Source organism: Hyla sarda, chromosome 11 (genome assembly GCF_029499605.1).
Source record: "Hyla sarda isolate aHylSar1 chromosome 11, aHylSar1.hap1, whole genome shotgun sequence".
Classification (NCBI taxonomy): domain Eukaryota; kingdom Metazoa; phylum Chordata; class Amphibia; order Anura; family Hylidae; genus Hyla; species Hyla sarda.
In genome coordinates, this window is record NC_079199.1 from 95,834,199 (window position 1) to 95,861,600 (window position 27,402).

The 27,402-nt window shown below is 46.4% G+C and overlaps 1 protein-coding gene across 1 annotated transcript; it reads right to left on the bottom strand.

The window, feature by feature from the left end:
* Positions 1–301: 301 nt before the first annotated feature.
* VTI1B (vesicle transport through interaction with t-SNAREs 1B) lies at positions 302–26,754 on the bottom strand. The gene is made up of 6 exons (XM_056546471.1): positions 26,548–26,754; positions 21,920–21,978; positions 14,458–14,640; positions 7,744–7,917; positions 4,999–5,060; positions 302–1,049 (listed from the first exon to the last, which is right to left on the bottom strand). The coding sequence occupies exons 1-6, from the start codon at positions 26,642–26,644 to the stop codon at positions 953–955; spliced, it is 672 nt and encodes a 223-aa protein (XP_056402446.1). The 5' UTR covers positions 26,645–26,754; the 3' UTR covers positions 302–952.
* Between the last annotated feature and the right edge of the window lie 648 nt (positions 26,755–27,402).

Sequence of the window (27,402 nt, forward strand, 5' to 3'; positions counted from 1 at the left end):
AACATGTAATACCTCCCTGTACAGTAGGGGGCGCTACCAGACACCAGTCAGTGCATACACTTCAGTAATACAGGTAAAGAGTACAGAACATGTAATACCTCCCTGTACTGTAGGGGGCGCTACCAGACATCAGTCACTGCATAAACTTCAGTAATACAGGTAAAGAGTACAGAACATGTAATACATCCCTGTACTGTAGGGGACGCTACCAGACACCAGTCAGTGCATACACTTCAGTAATACAGGTAAAGAGTACAGAACATGTAATACCTCCCTGTACTGTAGGGGGCGCTACCAGACACCAGTCAGTGCATACACTTCAGTAATACAGGTAAAGAGTACAGAACATGTAATACCTCCCTGTACTGTAGGGGGCGCTACCAGACACCAGTCAGTGTATGCCCTTCAGTAATACAGGAATTTTACCAGTAAATTGCCCATTCTGATTGGTCAGTTCTTCCGGCCATTGACTGGTATCACAGATCTGGACAGTCCATAGCATTGTATGTTGAGTGTGGTTTCAACTTACAATGGTCCAGAAAAGACCATTGTATGTTGAAACTATTGTATGTTGAGGCCATTGTAAGTTGATGGATCACTGTATTAAGAAGGATGACTAAGAATAGAGAACAGTGCAGTAAGGGATTATATGAAATAACCATTTATTTGGAGTTCTGGTACCACGTGTGACACGTCCGGATGTCTTCTCCGTTGCCCAATAACTTTAGGAGTTTACCTCGACTACTGAGGTAGGTTGCAGGATCGTACATAAGGAGCGGCTCATGCAGCTATTGCCTTATTCCCAGGTCCCTCTGGCTTCAGCAGTCATCCTGCGGGGACTGCACCATGTGCCTTATGTCCTGTACACATTTACAGTGTTTACCCTGGAATGGGGCTTATTCACAGCTGCACAGGAATCCTTCAATGCATCCGCCGGAGAAGCAAAAACCGCTCATGTCTTACGGAAAAACTTGAGGTAGACCACGGCTCCGAGAATGGCGATTTCGAGAATGATGATGATGGACAGGAAGAGTTTATTGGTCACGATTCTAGAAAAACAACAAAAGAAGAAGCGGCCATTTATCATCACAGGACAAAATATTTACACAAGTACTGTACATGGAAGCTGAACTACACCCAGCGGGTTTCACCATTTTATCTACACGTAAGTATACAGCCATGCTGGCTCCATAGGACAGTGTTTCCCAACCAGAATGCCTCCAGCTTTGCAAAACTACAACTTCCAGCGGCCTCTAGTGACTGCTGCCTCTAGTGATCAGTGATGGTCTTCGACTGTCCAAGAATACTGGAAGTTGTAGTTTTGCAAAAGCGGGGGAAAGTCTGGTAGGAAAACACTGCCATAGGCAAATGGTGGTATCTTCTGGTGTATTTGAATAAACTCTATTGGGGTTCACGTTACAGTGTATGTTTTGTGTATGCATGCCAACATATATACGTAAGCTACAGTGCCAGCGCCGACTTATCCGGTGGCAAGCAGACTATCCATGACCGGAGCTATAGAGTTCGGACACATTAAAGGGGTATTGCGGCTTTATACATCTTATCCCCTACCCAAAGGATAGGGGATAAGATGTATGATCTCAGGGGGCCTGCTTCTGGGACCTCCGCGATCTCGTCGCTGCCCCTGGCATTCTGTCGTCACGCCCCCTCCCATAGACATGAATGGAGGGGGCGTGGCGTGACGTCATGAGGGGGCATGGCTGTGACGTCACATCTCAGTCCCGAAGGCAGCGCCCGGCACAGAATGCCAGGGGCAGCAACGAGATTGCGGAGGTCCCAGAAGTGGACCTCCTGAGATCATACATCTCAAAATAGCTGCTTTTTATAAAATTTTATTCCCCAAAAAAATGTAAAAAAGTATTAAAAAAGTTTTATATAAGTAAATATGGTATCAATAAAAAGAACAGATCACGGCGCAAAAAATGAGCCCTCATACCGCCGCTTATACGGAAAAATGAAAATGTTATAGGTCTTCAAAATAGGGGGATTTTAAACGTACTAATTTGGTTAAACAGTTTGCGATTTTTTATAAGTGCAACGATAATAGAAAAGTATATTATCACGGGTATCATTTTAATAGTATTTACACAAAGAATAAGGAACACATGTCATTTTTACCATAAATTGTACGGCTTGAAAACAAAATATTCCAAAATTTGCAAAATTGCGGTTTTCTTTTTAATTTCCCCACACAAATAGTATTTTTTTTGGTTGCGCCGTACATTTTATGGTAAAGTGAGTGATGGCATTATAATGGACAACTGGTCGCGCAAAAAACAAGCCCTCATACTAGTCTGTGGATGAAAATATAAAAAAAGAGTTATGATTTTTTGAAGGCGAGGAGGAAAAAACCAAAAACGTAAAAATAAAATTGTCTGCGTCCTTAAGGCCCAAATGGGCTTCGTCCTTAAGGGGTTAAGTGTCGCCCTGTTCTGTATGACGTCAAGCTTCTAACAACTTTCTCTTTGGCACCATGCCCTGCTGGCTAAAAAGCAGAGCATCCATAGGGCAGTACATCAAATCAAAGCAGATGTATGAAGACATGCTGTGCGTAGGACCCTGATGCGGTAGTGTACCTGTGGGGTTCCTGCCTCTACGGCTCAGTTCCCTGCTCCTCCTCTTCACCTTCCTGGCCCTGTATGCCGCCAGCAGCCTCTAAGCAGCGCCCGATCCTCCTGCTTCCTTCCCAGACACCCGTGTATCATGCAGACTGTGGCTCCCAGAGGACCTGGCTGGGCTGGAGCAGGGCTAGCAGGCGGTGAAGTGACCCTTGCTCACCCGGCTACAGATGTGAGCTGAACATCACCCATGCCGTGCCCTGAACAGCCGTGCTGACTGCCCTCAGGGAAGATGCAAAGTAGGAGGAGTAAAAATGGGGGGTATTTTGAGAGCGCTACTGTCAGATGGCGATGGTTGAAGTCAAGAAACGGTATGAGCCAGCACTTGAAAAAAGAAGTCAAGAAAGTAAAAACAGGACAACGCGTTTCTGCGCTCAATGGCGCCTTCCTCAGGTCCACAATCAAAAATTTGTGTAGTCCTAGCTGGAGTTCCTGCGGGCGGGCTCAACGAGCCCGCCCGCAGGAACTCCAGCTAGGACTACACAAATTTATGATTGTGGACCTGAGGAAGGCGCCAGCGAGCGCAGAAACGCGTTGTCCTGTTTTTACTTTTTCGACTTCTTTTTTCAATAAAAGTTAGTCCTGCATAAGTGCTGGCTCATACCGTTTCTTGACTTCAACCATTGCCATCTGACAGTAGCGCTCCCAAAATACCCCCCATTTTTACTCCTCCTACTTTGCATTCTTGTCCGTCCCCCTCGGGAAGACGGAATAATGAGGGGTGAGAGCAGCAGACTGTCGCCATTTCTTCTCACCACCATTGTGTACTATCGACTCAAGGTCAGTACGCCACCATAGGTGTTGGTGGCGGGTATTTTCATTTTCACTTTTCCATAAAATACCACACAGGAAGCGCCCCCATTGTTTTTTCTCCTCCTTCCCACTCAGGGAGGATGGGCGCCTGGGGACCCCCAGCATGGCTGGCCCTTAAGATCCCTTGAGCCCGCCCCTACTTTCCTAATCATCAGTCTCACCAAAACATGGTGTATGGTGTTCAGGTTAGAGAGTACCGGAATTGGAGTCCATTTAATGCCCAACAGTGCCCTGTGTACACAAGTATTAGTACCTGAGGCTGCAGATATTCAATTCAGGAGCACAGAAAAGCTGAGTGAGACTCTCACCCAGCTTTTCCAGGCTCCTGAATGGCATCTCTGCTTAGTACAGCAACCACAGGGCCACCAGAATGTTTGCGGCAGCAGGCAAGACTGGACGCACACATGTTGTGGAAGCGGGCAGGAGTGAAACACACGCGTTGCTGAAGCATGTGGGGTAAAGGTCAAATTCACTGGAGCAGGATTAAAAAAAAAAAAAAAAAAAAAAAAAAAAAAAACTGTCCCGCGCAGCACTGTGTTAGAAGATCATCAGGTGGTGCTGAAATTGTCCAAAGGATAAGATGTCTGATAGCGGGGGACCCACGCGATCTCGGCTGCGGCACCCCAGACATCCAGTGCACGGAACAAACGTCGCTCCGAGCCGGAAGACTGGCGATGCGGGGCGGAGGCTCGTGATGCCACGGTCACGCCCCCTCAATGCAAGTATATGGGAGGGGGCGTGACCCTCCCATAGACTTGCATTGAGGGGGCGTAGCCGTGACGTCACAAGCCTCTGGTGCTGCACCCGATGCTCTCTAAACAAACGTCGGGTGCAACAGGGGACCCCGCGATCAGACATCTTATCCCTTATCATTTGGATAGGGGATAAGATGTCTAGGGGCGGAGTTTGCCATTAAATATTGCTAGATCACCGTGGTGAAAGTGTCCTACCAAATGATGTGCCCTATCCGAATGTATCTCTCCTCTTCTGCACAGTGCTCTGTGTGTACTATAGTTGCTATGGATCGTACATGATGTACTCACCTTCCCTTGATCCCTTCCCTCTTCTCCATCCCAATCAGCTCTGACAGCTCAGCCGGACCCAGTGATTGGCTGAGCAGGGGCCGCAACGTCACCGGCAGGAGGATAGGTGGCGTGCGAGTACAGCTCTTTTTTTTATTGCACTGCCATGCTGAGCACTTTTAAATGTAAAATGTGTACTACAGAATAAAAACGCCATGGGGGAGATTTATCAAAACCTGTCCAGAGGAAAAGTTACTGAGTTGCCCATAGCAACCAATCAGATCACTTCTTTCATTTTTAACAAGGCCTCTGCAAAATGAAAGAAGCGATCTGATTGGTTGCTATGGGCAGCTCAGCAACTTTTCCTCTGGACAGGTTTTGATAAATCTCCCCTCATGTTTCTATCGCTATAGTTTAAAGGGGTACTCCGGCCAAAGACATCTTATCCCCTATCCAAAAAGGATAGGGGATAAGAGGTCTTTGGCCGGAATACCCCTTTAAGGGTAACCAAAGTCAGGACTTACTTTCTAGACATGGAGCGCAGAATCTTCCGACTTTTGCTCAGATTTTCACCCGTGTTTACCAGCTGAAAAAAAAAATAATGTTAAAAATAGATATATTCTTAAAACGCTTCTACAAACACTAATAATAATAAAATTAAAAAAATAAGATGATTAAAAAAAGAGCAGTCGTAATATATCTCCACCGCATTGATGGGTTTTGTCACTTAGGTTTAAAGGGAACCAATAATGAGATTTTCTGGGGAGTTTGTGGAGCATTGTGGGGTTTTACGTCTTTATCGTAAGGGTCCTAACAAGTTTGTCCACATCTTTATAGTATTTGTTTTTAAAGGGAACCAATCATGAGATTTTACCATATATAAGGTGTTATGTATAGTGAAATCTTCTTCCTCACCATCCCTGGGGGAAGTTCCTAACTGCTGGGATGGTGAGGATATGAATTTAGAAAGCCTCCCCCAAGTAAGTAGTTCCCTGGGTGGGAAGCTGTATACTTACCTAGTCCTGTCCTTTCCATCTGTAACAACGCCCCCCTCAGCGTGATTGACAGCTCTCCTCACCGCTCTGCTTCCTAAGCTGACAGAACAGGGCAGTGACGCAGGCCATAGCTGGGTTATCAATCACAGGGAGGGGGCAGGATTACAGCTGAAGAAGCCGGGACTAGGTAAGTATAGCTTGCTAACTTCATATCCACACTATCCCTGCAGGCAGGATGGTGAGGAAGAAGATTTTACCATATATAACATGTTGCCATGCGTTATATATGGAAACATCTCATGACAGGTTCCCTTTAAATACAAATACTATAAAGACGTGGATAAAATAGTTGGTACTTTGTTAAAGACATAAAACCCCACAATGACCATCGATTTAATCTAAAAACTGACAAAAGTAAAAATGAATATATTTACTGGATAAAGATCAGACGTTGGCCCAGATTTATCAAACTATGTGAGGAGACAAAAAGGTGGAGGGATTTTCCCACAGCAGCCAATCACAGCTCAGCTTTCACTTTACCAGAGCTTGTTAGCTGAGCTGTGATTGGCTGCTGTGGAAAATCCCTCCACTTTTTCTCACACATTTTCACAATCTGGGCCATTGTGTGTGAATTGTGGTTTAACAGAATTATTCTAAAAAGACAAAATAATGAATCTGTTCTAGACAAAAACAATAGTCCCTGAATGTAATATTTAGTTGTACAACCTTTTGGGGCAGTCCCTGTAACCCAGCGATTTCTGTAACTCTAAATGAGACTTCTGCACTTGTCTCCAGGTATCTCTGCCTACTCCTCATAAGATCCTGCTCCAGCTGTCTCAGGTGTAAAGGTGTCTTCTCCAGACCTGCAGGTATCTCGGCCTACTCCTCATAAGATCCTGCTCCAGCTGTCTCAGGTGTAAAGGTGTCTTCTCCAGACCTGCAGGTATCTCGGCCCACTCCTCATAAGATCCTGCTCCAGCTGTCTCAAGTGTGAAGGTGTCTTCTCCAGACCTGCAGGTATCTCTGCCTACTCCTCATAAGATCCTGCTCCAGCTGTCTCAGGTGTGAAGGTGTCTTCTCCAGACCTGCAGGTATCTCTGCCTACTCCTCATAAGATCCTGCTCCAGCTGTCTCAGGTGTAAAGGTGTCTTCTCCAGACTGCAGGTATCTTGGCCTCTCCTCATAAGATCATGCTCCAGCTGTCTCAGGTGTAAAGGTGTCTTCTCCAGACCTGCAGGTATCTCTGCCTACTCCTCATAAAATCCTGCTCCAGATGTCTCAGGTATAAAAGGTGTCTTCTACAGGCCTGCAAGTATCCTGGCCCACTCCTCATACGCTCCTGCTCCAGCTGTCTCAGGTGTCTTCTCCAGACTGCAGGTATCTTGACCTACTCCTCATAAGATCCTGCTCCAGCTGTCTCAGGGCATGCTGTCCGGGCATGCTGGGAGTTGTAGTTTTGTCACGCCCCCTCCCATAGACTTGCATTGAGGGGGCGTGACCGTGACGTCACGAGCCTCCGTCGCTGCATCAGACGCTCTAAACAAACGGAGGGACCCACGCGATCAGACATCTTATTCCCAATCCTTTGGACAGGGGATAAGATGTGTAGGGGCGGAGTACCCCTTTAATTGTCCCGCAACATCCCAATAAAGATACTTGAGGAGAAGGAAAAGTTGCCCAGTTGCCCATAGCAACCAATCAGATCACTTTTTTTTTTTAGATGGAGTTTCCTAAATAAAATAAGTAATCTAATTGGTTTCTATGGGTAACTGAGCAACTCTTTCTCAGTAGAGATTTTGATGACATCACTCAGGAGGCAGAGCTAGCGCTCGTAGACAAGATCCAGCCACGCCTCCGGATGATGATGATGAGACAACACCACACTTCCAGCCAAGCCTCCAGATGAGGACGCATTTTAAACGACAGAGAGGGAAGAGATTGGGAGACAACACCACACTGACAATGAGAGGACTACACAACTTCCTGTCAGGGGTGAATGACACAAAAGCATGCTAAAGCCAGTATAATTTGTAATTACACCACATTAGTTAGTTATATACCTTGAGGTGATCGTTTTATCTAAATACAATTTTCTGATTCCAGAATGCTCCCTAAGGGTAGGGTTACACGTGGCATATTTTGCTGCGTATTTGTTGCTGCGTATCTTCCTTCCCATTTAATGGGTAGAAAAATCAGCTGCAGAAAATACACAGCAAAATATATAAAGTGTCATATTTTTCCGTCAGCCATTTGCTGAACGTGTCGCTTACTCACCCGATCCTTCGTTCGCTCCAGCTGCTCCCTCTGTTCTCCAAGCTCTTCCACTATATTATGCCCAATGGCATCGGTTTCGGCAGCTAAATAATGGGATCTGGCGATGCTTTCTGTAGTCCTGTTCAGACTCTCATGGCCTTGGAGGAGCAGTGATCTCTGTGGATTCAATGTCGCCTATGGAAGAAAATCAAATCATATAGTACAGGCTGGAGAATTATAACACTTGTCTCCCCAATATATACAAAAGGCATAAAGGGATATATATGTCTCACAGGACAAGATACATGCAACAAATTCCTTTCCATATATACTGTATACATATCAAAGTTGTTGTAGTCTTAAAAGGAGAACTCCAGAATATAAAAATTGTCCCCCATACTGCCGGCAGAAAATAAAATAAAAAATAGATACATACCTTCCTCCGCTCCCCCGGTGCCTCTGGTAACCGGCTCCGGTCTCCGTCACGATCCTCTTCCTGGTTGCTGGGTGTCGGTGAGTGATACTGCACTCCGCCAATCACCAGCCGCAGCGAAGTCCTGACTCGGCCGGCGATAGGCTGAGCGGCAGTGTGAGAACGCTTCAAGACATAAAAACCTTCACTACACCAGCACCTGCGGCCTGGGCCAAAAACATCACACTGCCGCTCAGCCTATCGCCGGCCGAGTCAGGACTTCACTGCGGCCGGTGATTGGCTGAGTGCAGTATGACCCGCCGACCACCGGCAACCAGGAAGAGGATCGCGGCAGAGACCGGAGACCGTTACCGGAGGACCCGGGGGAGCAGGGGGAAGGTATGTACATTTTTATTTTTTTACTGCCAGCAGTATGGGGGACAATTTTTATATTCTGGAGTTCTCATTTAAAGAAGTATTCCGGTGTTTTTTTTTTTTTTTTTTTTTTTTTAACCCTATGTGCCCGGGCTGCCAAGCGAAAATAAACAAACTTTAACTAACCTTCCTACATTCCCCCGTTGTGGTGATATCGATGTCCCGTTCTCCGGTCCCCAACTTTTTCCGCTTCCTGTAAGTCGAAGAGTCACATGGCGTTCAGCGTATCACCGGCCGCAGCAGTGTCCCCCTGTGGCCGGTGATACGCTGAGTCACGTGACTCTTCGACTTACAGGAAGCAGAACCACACCGGAGTACTTCTTTAAAGAGAAACTCTAACTTCAGCATTCTCTGTATAACTTAAAGGGGTGCTCCGGTGAAAAAAAAAAGGTTTTCAAATCAACTGGTGCCAAAAGAGTTAAACAGATTTGTAAATGACTTCTATTTAAAAATCTTAATTCCAGTACTTATCAGCTGCTGTATACTACAGAGGAAGTTGTGTAGTTCTTTCCAGTCAGACCACGGTGCTCTCTGCTGACACCTCTGTCCATGTCAGGAACTGTCCAGAGCAGTAGAGTTTTGCTATAGGGATTTGCTCCTACTCTGGACAATTCCTGACATAGACAGAGGTGTCAGCAGAGAGCACCGTGGTCTGACTGGAAAGAACTACACAACTTCCTCTGAAGGATACAGCAGCTGATAAGTACTGGAAGGATAAAGATTTTTAAATAGAAGTAATTTACAAATCTGATTAACTTTCTGGCACCAATTGATTTAAAAAATAAAAATAAAAAAAAATAAAAATTCCACCGGAGTACCCCTTTAAGCCTGGTTTATGTCTTTATAATGGCATTTAAACTAGAAAATGTAAGTTAAAGGGGTATTCCAGGCAAAACCTTTTTTATATATCAATCAACTGGCTCCGGAAAGACAGATTTGTAAATTACTTCTATGAAAAAATCTTAATCCTTCCAATAGTTATTAGCTTCTGAAGTTTTCTGTCTAACTGCTCAATGATGATGTCACCTCCCGGGAGCTGTGCATGATGGGAGAATATCCCCATAGGAACTGCACAGCTCCCGGGACGCGAGTCATCAGAGAGCAGTTAGACAGAAAACAACAACTCAACTTCAGAAGCTAATAACTATTGGAAGGATTAAGATTTTTTAATAGAAGTAATTTACAAATCTGTTTAACTTTACGGAGCCAGTTGATATATTAAAAAAAGGTTTTGCCTGGAATACCCCTTTAATGCCTAAAATTGACAAAGGCTGTCCGTGCATGCTGGAAGTTGTAGTTTTGCCACAGCTGGAGGCACCCTGGTTGGGAAATGCTGTCCAACAGTATGGAGGTGTCCAGGTTTACCAGTGAGTAGCAGCTTCCGAGATCTGGTTATCTCAGGTCCCGAGGACTGCACCCAGATCAGAAGATATAAGTCACAACTATAAGTGAACATTCCTGTTCTGCAGGGACCCAGTCATCCTACGGCATAGGAGTAGTCCCATCTCTCACAGCTTCTGGTCCACAATATCAATACCTAAAAAGATATAACCTACAAAAAAGGACCAAATATGTATGAAGGGGGTCAAAAAGTAGCCCCAAACAAAACGGCAAACCGCCACCAATAATATTAACCTACAAAAAGCCTCTGCCCAAGATAAATACGAAAATATCACAAGGATAAGAATCATAGAAAATGTATACTTTATTTAAAGGGGTTATTCAGGAAAAAAAACTATTTTATACATATCAACTGGCTCCAGAAAGTTAAACAGATTTGTAAATTACTTCTATTAAAAAATCTTCATCCTTTCAGTACTTATGAGCTTCTAAAGTTGAGTTGTTCTTTTCTGTCTAAGTTCTCTCTGATGACACCTGTCTTGGGAACCGCCCCGTTTAGAAGCAAATCCCCATAGCAAACCTCTTCTACTCTGTGCAGTTCCCGAGACAAGCAGAGGTGTCAGCAGAGAGCACTGTTGCCAGACAGAAAACAACAACTCAACTTCAGCAGCTGATAATTATTGAAAGGATTAAGATTTTTTAATAGAAGTCGTTAAGAAATCTGTTTAACTTTCTGGAGCCAGTTGATATATAAAAAAAAAAGTTTTTCCCTGGATAACCCCTTTAATACACAAAAAGTTCATATAACAAACAATGGAAATACCCATCCTCCCTTTTAAAATAAACATATACACATGACACATGTTATGTGTATATGTTTTTTTTAAAAGGGCGGATGGGTATTTCCATTGTTTGTTATGTGAACTTTTTGTGTATCAAATAAAGTACAGTGGTCCCTCAACATACGATGGTAATCCGTTCCAAATGGACCATCATTTGTTGAAACCATCGTATGTTGAGGGATCCGTGCAATGTAAAGTATAGGACAGTGGTCTACAACCTGCGGACCTCCAGATGTTGCAAAACTACAACACCCAGCATGCCCGGACAGCCAACGGCTGTCCGGGCATGCTGGGTGTTGTAGTTTTGCAACATCTGGAGGTCCGCAGGTTGTAGACCACTGTTAGAGGAAGTTGTACTCCCCTGTCCCCGCCGCTCCGGACCGTCACCGCTGCCCTGGATGTCGCCTTCCATCGCTGTCGCCGCGTCCCCGGGGTGTCCCCGACGCTCCGGCAAGGCCTCTGCTTCCCTGGCATCCTCGCTCTCCGTCGCCGCCATCACGTTGCTACGCACGCCGCTCCTATTGGATGACGGGACGGCGTGCGCAGCGACGTGATGATGATGATGGAGAGCGCCGACAATGCAGGGGATCCCGAAGAGGACGCGCCGGAGCCCCGAGGACAGGTAAGTGATCGTCAGCGGACCACACGGGGCACCGTAAACGGCTATCCGGTGGCAGCTGAAGCAGTCTGCGCTGCCGGATAGCCGTTTATGCGATGATGATCGTATGTCGGGGCCATCGTAGGTCGGGGGGGGTCACTGTATAAATTTTCTATAATTCTTATCCTTGTGATATTTTCGTATTTAACTCGGGCAGAGGCTTTTCGTAGGTTAATAATACCAAAAAGAGTCTGGACCGGAGGCTGCAAGGTGCCGCTAGATAAGGACACCCCCTGAAGTAGGAAGCCAGTGATGGTTAGTGGTGAGGGACAATATATGTTATAAATACAAAGCAAAATCAATATATATTATGTTATAAAATCAAAGCAAATCAATTATATCTATATATATATATATATATATATATACACACACACATATTATAAGATTGATTTCCTTGATTTTATAACATCATATCTGGCCTAATTTATTTGGTGAGAGTATATTGTGGTGGCCAATGGTGATTTGTTTTCAGATAGCCTTACATTTTGGTTATATATACCGTATATGCCGGCGTATAAGACGACCCCCAACTTTTACATTTTAAAATATAGAGTTTGGGATATACTCGCCATATAAGACTACCCCTCCTACCGCGATGTACGGTACCTTGTAGTTCCCCCACATTAGGTAGGCATCATGTTCCCCCACATTAGGTAGGAAGTATAATTCCCCCAAATTAAGTTGCCAGTTCCCCCACATTAGGTCGGCAGTTCCCCCACAATAGTAGGCAGCTCCCCCCACATTTGTAGGCAGCTCCCCCACATTTGTAGGCAGCTCCCCCCACATTAGGTCAGCAGTTCCCCCACATTAGGTCAGCAGTTCCCCCACAATAGTAGGCAGCTCCCCCCACATTAGGTCAGCAGTTCCCCCACATTAGGTCAGCAGTTCCCCCACAATAGTAGGCAGCTCCCCCCACATTAGGTCAGCAGTTCCCCCACATTAGGTCAGCAGTTCCCCCACATTAGGTCGGCAGTTCCCCCACATTAGGTCGGCAGTTCCCCCACATTAGGTCGGCAGTTCCCCCACATTTGTAGGCAGCTCCCCCCACATTAGGTCAGCAGTTCCCCCCACATTAGGTCAGCAGTTTCCCCACAATAGTAGGCAGCTCCCCCCAACAGACATACAGCTTCCAGCCATATACAGTGTATGGCTGCAGGCTGTATGTCTGTACTGCTGCCCCCACAGTGTTCAGATCACCGCTCCTCCGGCCCGGGTCACCATCTACTGCTATGGAATATGGCCCATAGCAGTAGGTGCCAGGACCGGGGAGCGGTGACCCGATCACTTAAGATAGCACGGCCGGTCACTCATCAGGCCCCGGTCGGCGCGCGTCCTCCTGCGGTCTTCCTGGTCCTGCGCTCCTCTGCCTCTATGGTTTTAGGCACGGGATGTCACTGACGTCCTGTGCGTACAACCATAGAGACGGAGGACCGGACCGCAGGAGGACTGAAGGAGGATCGCAGGAGCACACGCGCCGCCGGGGAATGGTAAGTGACTGGTGGACATCCTTATGTCCCGAAAAGATTTTTCGGGGCACAGAGATGTCCGGCATAGGAATACCTATGATTATCTGCCCGGGCCAGCTCCCGCGTGTGGCGGCAGGCGGGGGCCGGCCAGAGCAAGTAAAAACGAATATTGTATACTAAAAACCAGGGTGCCTCCAGCTGTTGTGAAACTAAAACTACCAGCATGCCTGGACAGCCTTTGCCGTGCTGAGAGTTGTAGTTTCACAACAGCTGGAGGCACCCTGGTTTTTAGTATACAGTATTCGTTTTTACTTGCTCTGGCCGGCCCCCGCCTGCAGCCACACACGGGAGCCGGCCCGGGCAGATAATCATAGGTATTCCTATCCTGGACCTCAATACCCGGCGTATAAATCGACCCCTGACTTTTCAGAAGAAAATTCGGGGTTAAAAAGTCGTCTTATACGCCGGGATATACGATATATATATATTGTTGTAAATGTGCGTGCAATGGTCAGGATGGGTGAACTATAAATGCCATGTGAAAACTGATCAGGAACAATAAACCAGTGTATGCAGATCAATGTAAAAACCTGAAGTGAAAATGTTAAAAAGGGAACAGAAAACCAATGAGTCTTACAAAGGAGGAATGTGAAAGTGAACAATCTGCCTCAGGGTCAGGGACTTGGCAGCTGACTAGAATAGAGATAGGATTTATATATGGGTCAGGGACCTTATTCAGGAGCCGCTGCCAGCTTATTAGTATAAAGTGCAGGAAGTCACCTCTAAAATGAAGAGATTACCTTCCAAAAGTACAGACCCATTTTTAACCTTAAAGGGGTACTCCGGCCCTAAGACATCTTATCCCCTATCCAAAGGATAGGGGATAAGAAGTCTGATTGAGGGGGGTTCGGCTTCTGGGGACCCTGCGATCATTGCAGCACCCACCTCTGGGAGCTACACACAGCGCTGCAGCCTCGGAGTCTGCGGGGGTCACGACTACGAGGCCGTCACGCCCCCTCCCTTCCTTTGGATAGGGGATTAGAGGTTTGCAACAGAGAACCCCTTTAAGGGAACATGTCGCCATGTTTTACCCAATATAACTAAAGGCAAAAGAGCAGCACTTGTTTGCTGTATGCTCCAGAGGAAGTTGTGTAGTTCTTTCCAGTCTGCCCACAGTGCTCTCTGCTGACACCTCTGTCCGTGTCAAGAACTGTCCAGAGTAGGATATTTTGCTATGGGGATTTGCTTCTGCTCTGGACAGTTCCTGACATGGACAGAGGTGTCAGCAGAGAGCACTGTGGTCAGACTGGAAAGAAATACACAACTTCCTCTGGAGCATACAGCAGCTGATTAGTACTGGAAGGATTAAGATTTTTACATAGAAGTAATTTACAAATCTGTTTAACTTTCTGGCACCAGTTGATTTGAAAATTTTCAAATCCCTATAGTCTACCCCATTGTTTGGATTTTCAGCTTTTTTTTTTGCTACACGTGACCTCATCCTTAACACAGACAGGTTCAAGGTGACTTAGAGTCCTCAGGAGTCCATAACCTCTCGTCCCCATTTACAGGACTTACCCTCTGCTCATCCTCCACGTTATAAAGCCCTTTCCTGCCACCATCTGACATGAACCCAGTATTGGTGTTTCTTGCATCTCGTTGTAGCTCTGCGAGGACCTTCCTATATGTGCGCATCTTATTCGCCATTTGGTTCTGGTAGGATCGCGGGGCGTCTTTTAGTTCTGCTTCCATCTGTGAAAGCTAAAAAAAAGAAAAAAAAAAAAAAAAAAAACAACATTCTGAATGGTCATGAATCTGAAAAAGGCATTTTTCTTACATGAGAAACCAAAAAGGAAACACAAGTTATTTACTATGCAAACCAGGTAAATTAGATGCCCATTGTAAAGGGCAAAGTTCACATTGCCGTTGTGCTTTGTCCCATTCTGGGTCATTTTAGGCTGTTTTGTTTTTTTTTTTTTTTTTTTTTTTTTTTTTTTTTTTTTTGTGCTGAACATGGGTCGGAGCACAACTGATACACCCACTGGATTCCATTGACTTGAATGGGGTCCATCCGGGAACAGGTATTTAGAAAAATAAAATAAAAATAAATGAATGAATAAATAAATAAAATTTAAATAAATAGGACTATTTTTTTCCCCCCTGACATTCCGGATGACAAAGCTCCATATATGTACGATGGCATTGTGAACAAGCCCTTAGCTTTCTATTCTGCCATAGGATTGGGTGGTCTGTGTCATATTTTAGGAGGCTAAGTCTATTTTTTTTAATTTTTTTATAAATGGGCATCTGGTGGACGTGGCACCGCTGTGGTCCTAACATATGTTGGCTTATGTATGAACCTATAGGAATCTTTTGGAGGCTCAAAAAAAAAAAAAATAAAAAAAAAAATTAAAATAAATAAATAAAAAAAAACATGTATTAAAATGACCAGGGAAGGGCAGCTGTTTCTTGGTCCGAAAAACTTTTTTGCACGGTCAGCGATTTTATAGGGCGAAACTCAAGTGTTGTGTACAGTGGTGTCATAAGACTTGGGCACTATTAAAAATGAAAAAATAAAATAAAATAAAAAACACAAAAAATTTTTTGGGGTCCGGCATGAAAATAAGATACACCTAGCATGTTCTTTCCCAGCTCTGTGTCATGTGACCAGGACAGACTCATAATCTAGGTCTATGGGGGTCTCAGACCCTGTCTGATCTCATGATCATTTAGGGTCTGTAAGTTTAGCAGATAAAAACTTTGGGACATGATCCTAGGACAGTATTGTCCAAACAGTGAGTCTCCAGCTGTTGCAAAACTACAACTCCCAGCATGCCCGGACAGCCAACGGCTGTCCGGGCATGCTGGGAGTTGTAGTTTTGTAACATATTGAGACACAATGTTTGGACAACACTGTCCTAGGACATGTCAAAAGTGATGGTCTGCTGCATGCTGGACACCGACAACACAGCCTAATGGACCTCAATGTCTTTAATAAGGGGGGTGTCTGGTTACCGTTTATTTGACAGCATTTGAATGGACAAAAATATACAGCGTGCTGCAATTAGTTTTTAGTCCAGGAGTTCTAAAGGATTCTGTGATGTAGGCCCCAAACTGAGCCACCGACTAGTCTAAGTCTACCAAGGAAAAAGGTGAGGAAAAAAAAAAAAAAACCTCCTATACTTACCTTTCTTGCTCCCCCACCGCCGTCTTCACAGAGCCCAGTCCTTCTTCCTTCATAGCACTTACAAGGAGGAGGGTTGGTAAGGAGAATTTCCCACTCAGTTAGTGGCTAAGGTGGTACACTGCTGTGGGCATGGATTGGCTAAGCGGGCAGACCAGGCTCCAAAAAGAATGGCGGCAGGGGAGCAAGGAAGGCAAGTATTGTTTTTTTTCCCACTTATTACCACCTACCTGAGTAGAATTATACATAAAAATGACTCCTCGGCATAACAATAAAGTAGCTGTTAGCCAAAGGCTTGTTCGGTTTACCGCCATTACTTCCGACTTCCCTCATACATGTGTTCTCAATGGGGAGAGGGGAATAAGCAGCTACTATTCTCTGCTGGATGTTACCTCTGTAAGGCTTCATTCACATTGGGGGGTATTTATCAATTTTGCCTGTTGACCGTTTCTTTTTACCCTTTTTTTTCCACTTTGGTTTTCGTGGACAAGCACCAAATTTATCAATTGGTGCAAATTGTTAGTAATTTTGGCTCAAATGTTGAAATCAGCCGTTCACAGCGCCTTTTACACAGAACTTACCACCACAGAGGACGCGTATTTTACCCTGTAGAGCAGCCATTTCGGAGTCCCTCCTGTAGTATATCAGCAAGCGATGTGAGTTATTTTCTTTTGGGGGGGGCTTATAGCCACCATGTGAAATGGATTTTATTTTCAACTTGAGTATTTTTTTTATTTTTATTTATTGGTTACTTTAGTGCAGTTGTCTTCAACCTGCGGACCTCCAGATGTTGCAAAACTACAATTCCCAGCATGCCCAGACAGCCGTTGGCTGTCTGGGCATGCTGGGAGTTGTAGTTTTGCAACATCTGGAGGTCTGCAGGTTGGAGACCACTGCTTTAGTGCTTACCTTTCCTGAACCTGTGCAGCCATGTCCAATGCCGGTGCATTGCCATAGAATGAGATTTGCCATAGAATGAGATGCTCCGCCTCCATCACATCCTATTGGCTCACTCTCATGACATATTTAAACGTCACGCATCGATGCGCACAGCAGTGTCAGTTTGGCTATCACAGGGAGAGGATCTCCTCTCTCTGTGATAGCTGAAGCTGTACGGAGCTCTCATGGCCTCTGTGGCCTGACAGAAGTTCACACATGTACGCAGCTCATACGGCTGCCTCATATACATTTACTGTTGATCCACAGCGCTATCGGGATCCCGATGCCCGATGGCGCTGTCATCAGTGTGCGTCCCCGCGAGCGCCCCACGCCCGCAGCTCTACTCCCCATCCTCCGCCCCCCGCAGCTCTACTCCCCGTCCCCCGCATCTCTACTCCCCGTCCCCCGCATCTCTACTCCCCGTCCCCCGCATCTCTACTCCCCGTCCCCTGTGAACGCTCAGGGAGCGATCCACAGCGCTATGGGGATTCCTACGCCCGATGGCGCTGTCATCAGTGTGCGTCCCCGCGAGCGCCCCACGCCCGCAGCTCTACTCCCCGTCCTCCGCCCCCCGCAGCTCTACTCCCCGTCCTCCGCCCCCCGCAGCTCTACTCCCCATCCCGTTAACGCTCAGGGAGCGGGGAACAGAAAGTAGAGCATCGGGCGCAGGTAAAGTAGTACTGCGCATGCGCAGCACTACGCGAATAACTTTACCTGTTTACAGTCATACAGGGAAAGAAGGAGAAATGTAAATCCCAAATACTCCTCTCCTTCCACGGTCCCCCCACCCCCTGTGAAGTCTGTTTCATGAGACAATTTAAAGGTGTACTACTGCGAAAAGTAACTTAAACGGGTAATCCGGTGCTAAGACATCTTATCCCCTATCCAAAGGATAGGGGATAAGATGCCTGATCGCGGGGGTCCCGTCGCTGGGGACCCCCGTGATCTTCCACGCCCAACCCCGTTAGAATCAGTCCCCCGGAGCGTGTTCGCTCCGGGTCTGATTACTGGCGATCATGGGGATGGAGCATAGTAACATCACAGCTCCGCCCCCGTGTGACGTCACGCTCCGCCCCCTCAATGCAAGCCTATGGGAGGGGTCGTGATAGACTTGCACTGAGGGGGGCGGAGCCGTGACGTCACTATGCTCCGTCCTCGAGGTCGAGATGGACTCAGCCTGAGTCCATTAATATTTTTTTTTTTTAATAATGTGGTCTGGCCTTGTAATGCTGTGAGAGCCCGGGGTGTCAGTGCTTTGTGGGGTGCAAAGGAAGGATTGTCCGGCACCAGGTATGTTCTAAACGATCACTTCTTTATTCATGCCATAGCAAGGAAACAGACATCACAGAACTGTAGTAATCTGACGCGTTTCGCTCTCTCTTGAGCTTAAACGTAGACTAAGTTCAACAGCCAAACATGCAGTTAAAATAGAGACTCAATGGTCACATGATAAGATTACCTGACATAGGTAAGAAATATATTGAGACCATTGAGTCTCTATTTTAACTGCATGTTTGGCTGTTGAACTTAGTCTACGTTTAAGCTCGAGAGAGAGCGAAACGCGTCAGTTTACTACAGTCCTGTGATGTCTGTTTCCTTGCTATGGCATGAATAAAGAAGTGATCTTTTAGAACATACCTGGCGCCGGACAATCCTTCCTTTCTATACGCTGTTGAAGCCGGGGCGGGACCGGCGGGTCCGTGGAAGCACAGGTGCGTTAAGGATCCCATAAATAGCATTGTGGCCTACAGCATAGTGGGAATAGGTGCCTAACCTTGTATCAGTAACCAGTCAGTGCGGCCTTTTTTTCAGTTATTTTTGTTCCATTTTTCGGTGATTTTTGTACGAGTAGAGAACTCGGGTCTCTTCGGCGCTCCCATGGAGAATGAAAAGAGCACGTGCCAACCACAGCACATGATCCCGCTCAGAAGATCTGACATTTATGCCCTTGCTTCCCAACCAGGGTGCCTCCAGCTGTTGCAAGACTACAACTCCCAGCATGACCGGACAGCCTAGAAGTAGGCTTAAAGGGGTATTCTCTTAAAGGGGTATACCTTATGCCTGTGTTTCCCAACCAGGGTGCCTCCAGCTGTTGCAAAACTACAACTCCCAGCATGCCCGGACAGCCTTTGGCTGTCCGGGCATGCTGGGAGTTGTAGTTTTGCAACAGCTGGAGGCACCCTGGTTGGGAAACACTACCCAAATCATAGGATAATGACATTATGGGAGTTGTAGTTTTGCAACAGATGGAGGCACCCTGGTTGGGAAACACTACCCTATTCATAGGATAATGACATGCTGGGAGTTGTAGTTTTGCAACAGCTGGAGGCACCCTGGTTGGGAAACACTACCCTATCCATAGGATAATCACATGCTGGGAGTTGTAGTTTTGCAACAGCTGGAGGCACCCTGTTTGGGAAACACTACCCAATTCATAGGATAATGACATTATGGGAGTTGTAGTTTTGCAACAGCTGGAGGCACCCTGGTTGGGAAACACTACCCTATTCATAGGATAATGACATGCTGGGAGTTGTAGTTTTGCAACAGCTGGAGGCACCCTGTTTGGGAAACACTACCCAATTCATAGGATAATGACATTATGGGAGTTGTAGTTTTGCAACAGCTGGAGGCACCCTGGTTGGGAAACACTACCCTATTCATAGGATAATGACATGCTGGGAGTTGTAGTTTTGCAACAGCTGGAGGCACCCTGGTTGGGAAACACTACCCTATCCATAGGATAATCACAGCTGGAGGGACCCTGGTTGGGAAACACTACCCTATTCATAGGATAATGACATGCTGGGAGTTGTAGTTTTGCAACAGCTGGAGGCACCCTGGTTGGGAAACACTACCCTATTCATAGGATAATGACATGCTGGGAGTTGTAGTTTTGCAACAGCTGGAGGGACCCTGGTTGGGAAACACTACCCTATCCATAGGATAATCACATGCTGGGAGTTGTAGTTTTGCAACAGCTGGAGGCACCCTGGTTGGGAAACACTGACCTATCCATAGGATAATGGATGACAAGAGGTGAGGTCTAACCACAAGGACCCATCGCCCCCCCGCCATATTGTTTGTGAGAATGAAGGAAAAATCGGTCTGATTAATGGGGTCTAAGTGTTGCCTTTGGCTGTCCGGGCATGCTGGGAGTTGAAGTTTTGCAACAGCTGGAGGCACCCTGGTTGGGAAACACTGCCCGATCCTGTAAATAGGGGATACGTTACTTTTCGCTGCAGTACCCCTTTAATGATAAATGGGGTGGATGGGAGGTATACTTGACTCATATGCACAGAATTTGAAAAGCAGAGCAAAACTTCAGGAGGTAGCAGGAATTTGCGTGGCGCTGACCGGAACGGAAACAGTGCAGGTGCGGTAACTTGAGATAAAAAATTCTTTATTAACCAAGATGCAACGCGTTTCACTGCGCAAGCGCAGCTTCCTCAGGCATAGCAAGTTCAAGCCTTGATAAGGTTATATATCACGGGACTAACCCTTGCATATCAACAACAGAACACTTATAAATAATAATATATATATATATATATATATATATATATATATATATATATATATATATATATTTTACACAGTGACCCCTGCAACCTACGATGGCCCCGACATATGATAATTTATTTCAACATGCAATGGCATCTCAGAGGCCATCGCATGTTGAAGGCAGCATCAACATACGATGCTTTTTTATGTCGGGGCCATCGCATAAATGGCTATCCGGCAGCGCAGACTACTTCAGCTGCCACCAGATAGCCGTTTAATGTGCCCCGTGTGATCCGGTTAGTGTCACTCACCTGTCCCCGCCGCTCCGGAGCGTCCTCTTAGGGATCCTCTGCATTGCCGGCGCTCTCCATCGTCGTCTTCACATCATTGCGCACGCCGTCCCGTCATCCAATAGGAGCGGCGTACGCAGCGACGTGATGACGGCGATGAAGAGACGGTCCGGGGACGCCGCAACAGCGATGGAGGGCGACATCCAGGGCAGCGGTGAGCGGCGGGGACAGGTGAGTAATAACCTCCTATACCAGTGGTCTTCAACCTGCGGACCTCCAGATGTTGCAAAACTACAACTCCCAGCATGCCCGGACAGCCGTTGGCTGTCCGGGCATGCTGGGAGTTGTAGTTTTGAAACATCTGGAGGTCCGCAGGTTGAAGACCACTGTCCTATACTTTACATTGCACGGATCCCTCAACATACGATGGTTTCAACTAACGATCGTTCATTTGGAACAGATTACTAGAGATGAGCGAACTTACAGTAAATTCGATTCCTCACGAACTTCTCGGCTCGGCAGTTGATGACTTTTCCTGCATAAATGAGTTCAGCTTTCAGGTGCGCCGGTGGGCTGGAAAAGGTGGATACAGTCCTAGGAAAGAGTCTCCTAGGACTGTATCCACCTTTTCCAGCCCACCGGAGCACCGGAAAGCTGAACTAATTTAGGCAGGATAAGTCATGAACTGCCGAGCCGAGAAGTTCGTGACGAATCGAATCTACTGTAAATTCGCTCATCTCTACAGATTACCATCGTATGTTGAGGGACCACTGTATGTGTATATATATATTACATTAAAAATTGCTTCTTACAGTAAAAATAAATATAAAATTATATACCGTAGACTAATTATAACCAATATATAATACAAAAAACAAAAGAAATATAAGAGACTACAAATGAAAAATGGTCAATCGCTGCGGGTGAACGGGACAAGGCGAATAACCATTAAGCCCCCAATAAGATGTTACATAGTATACAGTATCAAATCTCCTACAAAAATAAGATACATAGCATAGTATATATTATACGATATAAAAAAGGATGTTCAAAAACATATATGTACACCGCCATACACATGTGACGGCGTAAATAACTACCCCCGGGGCTGTGACCTACTCACCATCTCATTTGCTTCTAGATGCCTCTTGTCGAATTCTCGAAGTAAACTTTTATGTTGCTCTGTGAGGAAAAAAATATATATATATATATTTTTTATATAAAATAGTTATACAATAAAATATACAATATAATATACTTATTGTGTAAAGTACAGAGTAAAATATTGGGGGGGGGGGGGGGGAGATTTATCAAAACCTGTGCAGAGGAAAAGTTGCCCAGTTGCCCATAGCAACCAATCAGATCGCTGCTTTCATTTTTCAGAGGCCTTTTCAAAAATGAAAGAAGTGATCTGATTGGTTGCTATGGGCAACACAGCAACTTTGCCCCAGGACAGGTTTTTATCAATCTCCCCCATTGTTTTTAATGGGATTCGGATGTACTGTGCACTAGGGATAGACCGATTATCGGTATGGCCGATAATCACGATTTTGGGCATTACCGGTATCGGCAATTACCTTGCCGATAATGCCCCGCCCCCCGCACTGCCCCGATCCGCCGCACCGCACCCCCGACCCGCGTCGCACCCCCCCGGCCCTATTGCCTCCCCCCATCCGCGGGTTTTATAATTACCTGTTCCCGGAGCCCACGCTACTTCTTGCTCCTGCTGCGTCCTGCGTTACGCTGTGCGCAAGGAAGAGTGACATGACATGCGCGACATGATGTCACCGTCAGTACGCACAGTGACAGTTCAGGAGGACGCCACCGGAGCCAGATGTGGAGTGGACCCCGGGAACAGGTAATTATAAAACCGGGGATGGGGGAGGCAATGGGGCCGGTGCGGTGCGGGGGGGGGGGGGGGGGGGGGGGAGAGCGGTCGCGGTGGGTCGGTGCGGTGGTCGCGGTGCGGCGGGGGGAGCGGTGGCGGACAGGCAGGGGGAGAGAAGCGGGTGGCAGCGGCGGCCTATAGCACCACAATAGCCACTGCAGTGCATCGATTTAAAGCGCCCGCTGGGTGATGTGCCAGGGACCGGAATTCCCACGGGCGTATGCATACGCCCCACGTCCTTAAGGACTCGGGATGCAGGGCGTATGCATACGCCCGGCGTCCTGAACAGGTTAAGATCTTTATATAGAAGTGATTCAAACTAATTTGTGTAACCTGTGGATTTGAATTTTTTTTCACCACCAGAGTACCCCTTTAATTAGAATAATAATAATAATAATAATAATAATAAAAAAATAAGAAAAGACGCCATACTGTGGTGCATTGCAGCAGGTCCTTTCACTAGGCCAGTGTTTCCCAACCAGTGTGCCTCCAGCTGTTACAAAACTACAACCCCCAGCATGCCCGGACAGCCTCTAAATTTTAAACTTTTTTTTTAGTATAGTCGAAATCGTACTGGCCTAAGGACTCAAGGTAGCATAAAAAAAAAGACCCAAATTTGCATTAAAAAATAAATAAAAATTGCACCTCACATTTATTATTATTATTTTTTTTCACAGTATATTTTGGGGTATTCACAGTATATTTTGGGGTAAATTGAAGGGTGTCATTACAAAGTACAATTGGTCCCACAATAAACAAGCCCTGGTCTACGACTTATGGCAAGGAAGAAAAATTGAAATGCAAAAATGTAACTTGGCTGCATCAAGAAGGGGTTAAAGCAGTTTTTTCAACCTGTATGCCTCCAGCTGTTGCAAAACTACAACTCCCAGCATGCCCGGATGAAGGGAGTAAATGTATGCCCTCGTCCCGCTACCCTTCTGTGACGCGGGCTCAGGAGTTAACCCCGCATTATAGCCCAGATTGCGGTGTTTAGAGATGAGCGAACTTACAGTAAATTCGATTCGTCACGAACTTCTCGGCTTGGCAGTTGATGACTTTTCCTGCATAAATGAGTTCAGCTTTCAGGTGCTCCCGTGGGCTGGAAAAGGTGGATAAAATCCTAGGAGACTCTTTCCTAGGACTGTATCCACCTTTTCCAGCCCATGGGAGCACCTGAAAGCTGAACTAATTTATGCAGGAAAAGATATCAATTGCCGAGCCGAGAAGTTCGTGACGAATCGAATTTACTGTAAGTTCGTTCATCTCTAGTGTTGATGCCCGGCATAAACCCTTTAGACGCTGCGATCCAAGTTGATTGCGGGGTCTAGAACATTTACCGTCATATAAGACGCACATAATTTTATAGGATAAAAATCTAGAAAATAAAGATTCTGAACCAAATGTAAAGTATAGGACAGTGATCTTCAACTTGCAGACCTTCAGATGTTGCAAAACTACAACTCCCAGCATGCCCAGACAGCCGTTGGCTGTCTGGGCATGCTGGGAGTTGTAGTTTTGCAACATCTGGAGGTCCGCAGATTGAAGACCACTGGTATAGGAGGTAATACTCACGTGTCCCCGCCGCTCCGGACCCGTCACCGCTGCCCTGGATGTCGCTCCATCGCTGTCGCCGTGTCCCCGTCGCTCCGGAACGTCTCTACTGCCCGGTATCCTCGCTGACGTCGCTACGAACGCCGTTCCTATTGGATGACGGGATGGCGTGCGCGCCGCCGCCGAAGGAGAGTGCCGGCCATGTAGGGGATCCCAGCACGGAGCAGACACCGAGGAGGCAGGTAAGGTCCCTCACGGTGTCCTGTAAGCTGTTCAGGACGCCGCGATCTCACCGCGGCGGTCCCAAACAGCCTGACTGAACAGCCGGGTTAGTGTTATTTTCGCTTCAGACGTGGCGGTCAGCTTTGATCGCCGTGTCTGAAGGGTTAATTCAGGGCAGGGACCGCCACGATAGGACAGGGTTTTAATGTGTATTCGCCTTATAAGACGCACCAACTTTACCCCCCCTCCCCCCAGTTTTGGGGAAGAAAAAGTCCGTCTTATACGGCGAAAAATACGGTATATATAAAACTAGTCCCGGCAGTTCAGCAGAGCTGATCGGGACCACCACGGTAAAACCGCAGTGTCTTGATTAGCTTAGAGGATGGCGGAAGGGCCCTTACCTGCCTCCTTGCCGTCCGATCGGCCACGGCAGGCTGGAGCAGCAAAGCTCCGATAACACTGATCAATGCTATGCTATGGCATGTAATAGTCCTCTATAGGGACTAAAATATAGTGTAAAAAAAAGTTTTTAAAAAAAGTTACTAAATGTGAAACCAGACTCAACATACAATGTTATGGACATTGAAACATGTCACAACTGGAGGAACTGACCAATCAGAATGGGCATTTTACTGGTAAATCACCTGTATTACTGAGGTGCAAGCACTGACTGGTGTCTGGTAGCGCCCCCTACAGTACAGGGAGGTATTACATGTTCTGTACTCTTTACCTGTATTACTGAAGTACATGCACTGACTGGTGTCTGGTAGCGCCCCCTACAGTACAGGGAGGTATTACATGTTCTGTACTCTTTACCTGTATTACTGAAGTGTATGCACTGACTGGTGTCTGGTAGCGCCCCCTACAGTACAGGGAGGTATTATATGTTCTGTACTCTTTACCTCTATTACTGAAGTGTATGCACTGACTGGTGTCTGGTAGCGCCCCCTACAGTGCAGGGAGGTATTACATGTTCTGTACTCTTTACCTCTATTACTGAAGTGTATGCACTGACTGGTGTCTGGTAGCGCCCCCTACAGTACAGGGAGGAACTGTATGTTCTGTACTACTCCTTACCTGTGCCAGGGTTAGCTGCTCCTTTGGACACCAAGTAATGGCGGCTCCATTTGGGACACTGTGTACTGTATAGGACCCTGAAGAAGCTCCTGTCCTCTACATAAACCATTGTTTCCCAACCAGGGTGCCTCCAGCTGTTGCAAAACTACAACTCCCAGCATGCCCGGACAGCCAACGGCTGTCCGGGCATGCTGGGAGTTGTAGTTTTGCAACAGCTGGAGGCACCCTGCTTGGGAAACACTGACATAGACAGTGATTTACAGCTCCCAGCAGATCTTTCTTACTTTTATATATAAGGATTTGCTTTATCTGTATTACTTATCTACTTATTTATCTTTAATCCTCACTTTTTCCTATTTTTGGGATGACATTTTGGGGCTTCAGAACCAATTACCAGGTTTCCATAGAGTTCTGGTCTCAACATACAATGGTTTCAACATACAATGGTCGTCCTGGAACCGATTAATATTGTAACTTGAGGGACGACTGTACTCATTTTGGTTCAAAGAGTTATAATTTTTTTAACAGAAATAAAACAAAATCAAACCTACATAAACTGGGTATCATTTTAACCGTATGGACCTACAGAATAAATATAAGGTGTCATTTTTACCGAAAAGTGCACTGGGTAGAATCAGAAACCCCCAAAATGGCGTTTATTTTTCAATTTTGCCCTACAAATAATTTTTTTTTTCTGTTTTCGACGTAGATTTTGTGGTAAAATATTTGATGTCATCAGAAAGTACAAATGGTGGCGCAAAAGAAACAAAGCCCTCATGTGGGTGCGCAGGTGCAAAATTTAAAGCGTTCTGATTTTTTGGAGAGGTGAGGATAAAAAAAAATAAAATGATGAAAGTGCAAAAATAAAAATAAAAATTATAAAAAAAAAAAGAAACGTGGTCCTTAAGGGGTTAAAAAACCACTGGGTTAATATAACGTGCTATAGGCAGACTTGATCACACACTCAGCTCTGCTGTTCCTCCGCCCTGTACAGGCAGCACTTCCCCCCTCACCTCCTCGGCAGCCCTCCAGTCTGGGCGGAATGGCCCGCAGATACTCGTAGCGTTCGGTGAACAGATCGAGCAACGTCTCAAACTGTTCGGAAGACATCGCAGCGGTGACAACAATCCCGGTGTACGGAGAAGAGTCGCCGGTCACGTGATCACCGGTGACTTCACTGGGTCAGGTGACCGGGCGCGCTTCCTACTTCCTGCTCCCTTCCGCGCATGTCCCGCGACTGAGCGCCGTTGTTCTGCGCATGTGCAGAGAAGGCGCGTAACTCTGGGCTGTGAGCGCGCGGGGGGCCGGGGCGCAGTCATTGGGGTCTATAGCTCTGCATATATTATAGTAATAGTGGAGAACTAGGCTTAAAGGGGTATTCCCATCTCAAGTTATACCCTATCCCAGTGTTTCCCAACCAGGGTGCCTCCAGCTGTTTCAAAACTACAACTCCCAGTATGCCCATTCAGAAGATCTGACACTTATCCCCTTGTTTGCCAACCAGGGCGCCTCCAGCTGTTTCAAAACTACAACTCCCAGTATACCCATTCAGAAGATCTGACACTTATCCCCTATCCCCTTGTTTCCCAACCAGGGCGCCTCCAGCTGTTGCAAAACTGCAACTACCAACATGCCCGGACAGCCGTTGGCTGTCCGGGCATGCTGGGAGTTGTAGTTTTGCAACAGCTGGAGGCACCCTGGTTGGGAAACACTACCCTATCCATAGGATAATGGATGACAATGGAGAATGAAGGAAAATCGGTCTGGTTAATGGGGTCTAAGTGTGGAGACCCTCACCCATCACAGGAAAAGGGGGTCCCCCTCTGTAGTTGGATAAAGAATTAGGACCATCTGTGCTCCCTTAAAGG

Bases quoted from the DNA above. Each gene is read 5' to 3' on its own strand.
- VTI1B (XM_056546471.1), bottom strand. From the start codon at position 26,644: ATGTCTTCCGAACAGTTTGAGACGTTGCTCGATCTGTTCACCGAACGC. The intron at 5,061-7,743 runs GTGAGTAAGCGA...TTTTTTTTTCAG, and splicing joins TGGAGCGAACGAAGGATCGG to CTGGTAAACACGGGTGAAAA. The intron at 1,050-4,998 runs GTAAGTCCTGAC...TTGTTTTTCTAG, and splicing joins CTGCGCTCCATGTCTAGAAA to AATCGTGACCAATAAACTCT.